The 5,266-nt window shown below is 39.0% G+C and overlaps 1 protein-coding gene across 1 annotated transcript in view; it reads left to right on the forward strand.

The window, feature by feature from the left end:
- LOC108792882 (amine sulfotransferase-like) overlaps positions 1–5,266 on the forward strand; it is an 8,525-nt gene that overhangs the window by 2,215 nt on the left and 1,044 nt on the right. The window contains exons 2-5 of the mRNA XM_018563767.1: positions 924–1,132; positions 2,186–2,312; positions 3,345–3,439; positions 3,567–3,747. Of these exons, the coding sequence (XP_018419269.1) occupies positions 924–1,132; positions 2,186–2,312; positions 3,345–3,439; positions 3,567–3,747 (612 nt within the window). The remainder of the gene's footprint in view (positions 1–923; positions 1,133–2,185; positions 2,313–3,344; positions 3,440–3,566; positions 3,748–5,266) is intronic.

The following is a 5,266-nucleotide window of genomic DNA, read 5'->3' on the forward strand; positions in this document are numbered from 1 at the left end:
TTCTACCGGGCCTGCGCTTTCAGAAAATATATGGTTTGGGGGGTCTTTTACAAACGCTAGCAACGCAGCAGTTGAAAATCAAATCAATAGGAAAAAATTGCAGAAAATTCAAAAATGGCTTGGCCAGCTGATTTGAAAAATGTTCCGGAGGGCTTGGCAGCGAAAGGGTTAAACACAATGCTTAAGCATTTTAACGCCCTGTGGAACTAAACCTTCCAATTTAACTTTTACCCCAAATAAAAGCTCATGTTAGAATTGTTCATATTCTGCCTGCTACCGTATGCACAGTGTATGCTGCATTCAAGCCATGCTTCTGATGGTAACTGTCAAGGTTGCCAGTGTGTTTATGCCAGCTCTCAATCAAACTTTTTAAGCCCCTAAATGGCTGCTGTCATAGCTGGTCATGTGGGTGTAGCACCATGGCAATTGAAGATCAAAATAGAGGCTAAGACTGGTAGGAAGTTAGGAGGGTTCAGTTCCACTTTAATAAAAGTCAAAGGGACTCTATTTTCAGCTATGTGACTGTTATTTTTAATTTTCCTATTACTCAACTTGAAAAAAGGAAACTTAGTAATCTAGTTTTGTGAACAGAGCCCTTAGTAAGTGTACAATAGTAGGTTAGCAAATCCAGAAGATGATCATTTCTACTTCCGGGCTTACTGCTGTACCAAATCTGTCACTGACAGTGGTTCCAGCACCACAGCCCCCTGTATGCTGATACTCAAAGTGCACCCTGCTATGCTCTAGACCTGAACTGTTGGGCAACAGTGGCATTGAACACTCATGTATAGTTGACAAAAGCCTGATGATGGCATGACATCCAGATCTCCCTCAATAGTAAGGTTGATAAGATACATATGCATGTGTAGTGGTTTACATCTTTCACAAAGATAAATAATGTGATACTAACATTATACATTCAGGTACAATATGGTCACAGCAAGTCCTAAACCTGATATTTCATGAGGGACATAGGAAGGGATTAGAAGATATTAACAACATGGCCAGAGCTCCATGGATTGAATATAACCTATACAACATAAACTTTGACAGCCGACAATCTCCTCGCCTGTTCACATCACACCTGCCTTACTATCTTATGCCAAAGGATCTCAGGTTCAAGAGAGGAAAAGTAAGTGACTTTGATTGTATCTTAATGTTCTAATTTTATACAGAATATACTATCTTAATATACTGATGAAAATAAAATCTAAATGATTTCAATAGGTTACACGACCACTGCATTGTACTTGCAATGCCTTATAAAATACGTCTAGGTAACCTGTTTGTTGAACTACCCTTCTGTCATTGTTCTTACTACACTAATGTGTTGAAAGTTGATTACTTTACATGTTTACTCTTTGCATGGTTATCCAATAAAGCATTTATTTTTAAACAAATTATTTTGGCTTTAATAATGTACTGTGCAAAGAGCTAAAAGGAAACTGCTGTACAAATTTTCCTGACAAAGTGGTTCGAGAATGGGAGGAGACAAGATGCCAAGGTGGCACTGTGAAAAGCAAGTATGGGGACAGGAATATGATTCCTAAGCTGTAGTGTGGGAGCAGGGTGATGAACTGTGGAGCTCTATATCTGGCAACTGGTGTGACCGCTACAACCGCTGTTCCTGTAGTACTGCTGTTATTTAATTAGAAAGCCTTTTACATTTTTTTTTAAACTTTTTTTTTGTTTTTAACTCTATCACCAACCTGTTCATAACTGATTAGTGCCATGTTTGTGATGTGTAATGAGATGATTCTGAATTGCTCAGAGCATATGATTTATCATTGCTGTAGGCCTTTAACTGCACAGAAATATGTAAGTAAATGGGAGGGAAAGTTCAGAAAAATGCATTTTAAAGCTTATATCTGAGAATCACTTGAGCAGGCTGACTTGGGGATAAAGTCACTAGAGCTACTGCTTTTTTTTCACACAGAAAAGTAATGCCTAATTACCACATAGTTCTTGGTTTGAGTTTTGTTTTTTTTCATCTATTAGAACTGAGGCCCCATCTCACATTTTCATCTTAGATCCCAAAAATTCCAATACCATCAGATAAGGGCTTGGGTATCATTGCCTATCTATCTATCTATCGATCGATCTGTCTATCTATCTATCTATCTATCTATCTATCATATGGATCTGTAAATACATGTTTTTTATTTTCATTTTCTTAACCCTACAGATTATCTACGTGTGCAGAAACCCGAAAGATGCCATGGTGTCATTTTATCACTTCTATAAATTATTTTCCAGATTACATGTCACATTAGATTTGGAAACCTTCTTGGACCTATTTCTATCTGGCAGAGGTAGTTTAGTAATAAATATTGTATTTATTGAATTGATTACAAATTGCTAACATCGTTTCACTCACATTGTAAAATTCCAAATTCCATTTAAACTTTTTTAATTTATTGAGTTTTGGACAATCTCTGTCAGGTTTCAGGATTCTCTGTGCCCCCAGTAGTGAGATTTACTCTCGGTTTCTGTCCCTAGAGATGCAACAGGAAATAACTGCAAGTAAGTGGAGATATTTACAAAAGGAGGGAAACAGAAGATGTGTTATCATTGCAAGATATTGCCTCTACTCCTGTTCCAGTGGCAACTATACATGTGCACTGGCAAAAAAATTGTTTCGTTTCGTTTTGATTCGGATTTTGTGTTATTTCGTTTTTCGGGATTCGGGTGTGAAAGTCAATTCGGATTCGGACGAAATTCGTTAGCGGTAGTGCGTTCGAACGTTCGTTTCGTTTTCATTTCTTTTTCGTTTCGTTCGTTCGTTGCAGCAGAGTGACATTTGAGGGGGGGGGAAATGTTTTTCTCCTTCTCTAATGTCACTGTGCTGCAACGAACGAACGAATGAACAAAACGAATAAGAAACGAAAACTAAACGAACGTTGGAACTAACTACCGCTAATGAATTTCAGAAACGGAAATTCGGATTCGTTTGCATTGCTCATATCTGTAATTCGGAATTCGGATACATCCGAATGTCCGAATTTCCGAAAATTCGTCCGAACTTTGTTTTGGAACTAAACGAATCGCACATGTCTAGTTGCAACCATAAAATGTTGGCTTCCCCAATGCAGTCTCTCCTGGTACCAATGGTCCCCAGGATAAATAGTGAGGTTAGATCCTTTAATGTGGACACATAGAGCTATAAAAACCTGACAGAGGTTCTAACCCATCCCTATTCTCTCCAAAACAAAAACGTTTTGGCTTGAGTTAAACTTTAAATGATTTTACATCATTTAAATTATAAACATGTACATCTCACCATGTTTTAATATTGTTTCTTATACTTAATAATCATACCTTGGAGACATCCCTTTGTTTTTCAGTGATATGTGGGTCGTGGTTCGATCATTTTAGAGGCTGGTACACCCACAAAGAGGACTACAATATTCTATTTCTGACTTATGAAGAGATGAAAAAAGCAAGTACTACTTTATTTGTGCTATTCGATATCTGGTATATTTGTGTTTACACAGATTTTAAAAACAAATCCTGCCGCTATTAACCAATGTATAACATGTTTTTTTTCCTTGACCGGTTTGCTTTAGGATCTTAGATCAGCTGTGATGAAAATATGCAACTTTGTGGATATCAAACTTGATGACCAAGCAGTAGATACAATTGTGGAGAAATCATCATTTAGCACCATGAGGCAAGATCCACTGGCTAATTATGAATTTATTCCAAAGGATCTTTTGGACTTTAAAAAAGGAGATTTTCTTCGCAAAGGTAAAGTTCTGTTCAGTTAAGTCAAGTCAGTTAACAAATCTGTTTTTTAAAAGGGGTTTACTGGGACGGGGCCTGAAACTTCAGACATGTGCAGGAGAAATCTGGTATTGTAAGTCAACTGTTCAGATACAATGACATTCAAGCTGATTTAATCTATGGGGTTGATTTTCTAAAGACAAATATACTGTCCACTATGAAAGGTAATTTACAGTTTGCAGGAAAAGTATAGTGAATGAGCAGAAGCTCTGCTGTCTTTCATCATCCGATCATGTGCAAGCGAAAATACTGTTTTTTTGTTCATTTCCATTGCATGTGATTGGGTATTCTTTGCAAAGTGAAATTTCGACACATTGATTTCCCCGGCAAAGTGTAAATTCCCCGGCAGTGAACTGCCTATTTGCCTTTACTAAATCAACCCATATGTGTCAGTGCAAAAAGAGATTGCCATTTAAAAGCATGAAACATGATCTGCTTGCTAACTATACATTTATTCCAAAGACATTTCTTCACAGAGGTAAATGTGTGGGTAGTTACTAGTAGTCCTCCACATAAACAATTTCCACATGACATTTGTCATGCGGATGCACATTCTAAAGACACTCCTTATGAATTTACCCTACTGTATACAAAATATGAAGTTTTACTGGGAGTTTAACTTTTGCGGCTTTTATGACCTGTAAGGCCCCATTCACATGTAGCGACATACCTTTGCAGCGGCCGGGATAGCGCAACTTTCGGGGCGACGTTCCAGGACAATCCAGCCACGGTCGCGCGACCTTCTCCGTCGGGCTCCATAGAAAAAAAAGCAAAATCGCGCAAAATCCGCCGAAAAAAGGGTCCGGTAGAAGCGACTTGCGACCGCGACGCGCGACATGAAGCTAAGACAGCTCCATTGACTATCATTAGCCGGCGACTTCTCGCGATATCGTGCGGAAAAAATGCGCGATATCGCGGCGGAAATCGCGCGATATGTCGCTACATGTGAACGGGACTTAAAACTCAGTCTATAACAGCCTTTTGAACCAGAGACTTTTCAACTGCCATTTAAGGAGCAGAATTTTATTTCTTGGTAAAACTGGAGCAGCTGTGCATGCCAACTGATCAGCGTCTCTCTCCAGTTTGTTCAGTTAAGATTTGAAAATGAAACAGAGATTCTGATTGGTTGCCATGCACAGCTGCTCCAGTTTTTGTCTGCTCCAGTTTTGATAAATTCCTCTCGCTGTGTTTATATGGCTTAGTAGAGGTGTCTGCCCATGGTTCATTCTCCCCTTTACATTTGCATGGGCATGTAGGCTTAAATGAGCTGTGCAAAATCTCAAGGCACCCCAGTCTAAAATGTAATGGATTTTAAGGGAGGACACCACATGCAAAAACACCTAAAAGTGGGGTTTCCCCCTTCACATCGAAGTTCCTACCTCACATCAGGAGCCCTCTTCACATTAGAAGTGGCCCCCTTCCATTAGAGTCTCCCTTACATCAGAATTCCCTCTTCACGTCAGAGTACTAAACCCCCCCCCCC

The sequence above is a fragment of the Nanorana parkeri genome, unplaced genomic scaffold (assembly GCF_000935625.1).
Source record: "Nanorana parkeri isolate BGI_ZX_2015 unplaced genomic scaffold, ASM93562v1 scaffold22, whole genome shotgun sequence".
NCBI classification, from domain to species: Eukaryota; Metazoa; Chordata; class Amphibia; order Anura; family Dicroglossidae; genus Nanorana; species Nanorana parkeri.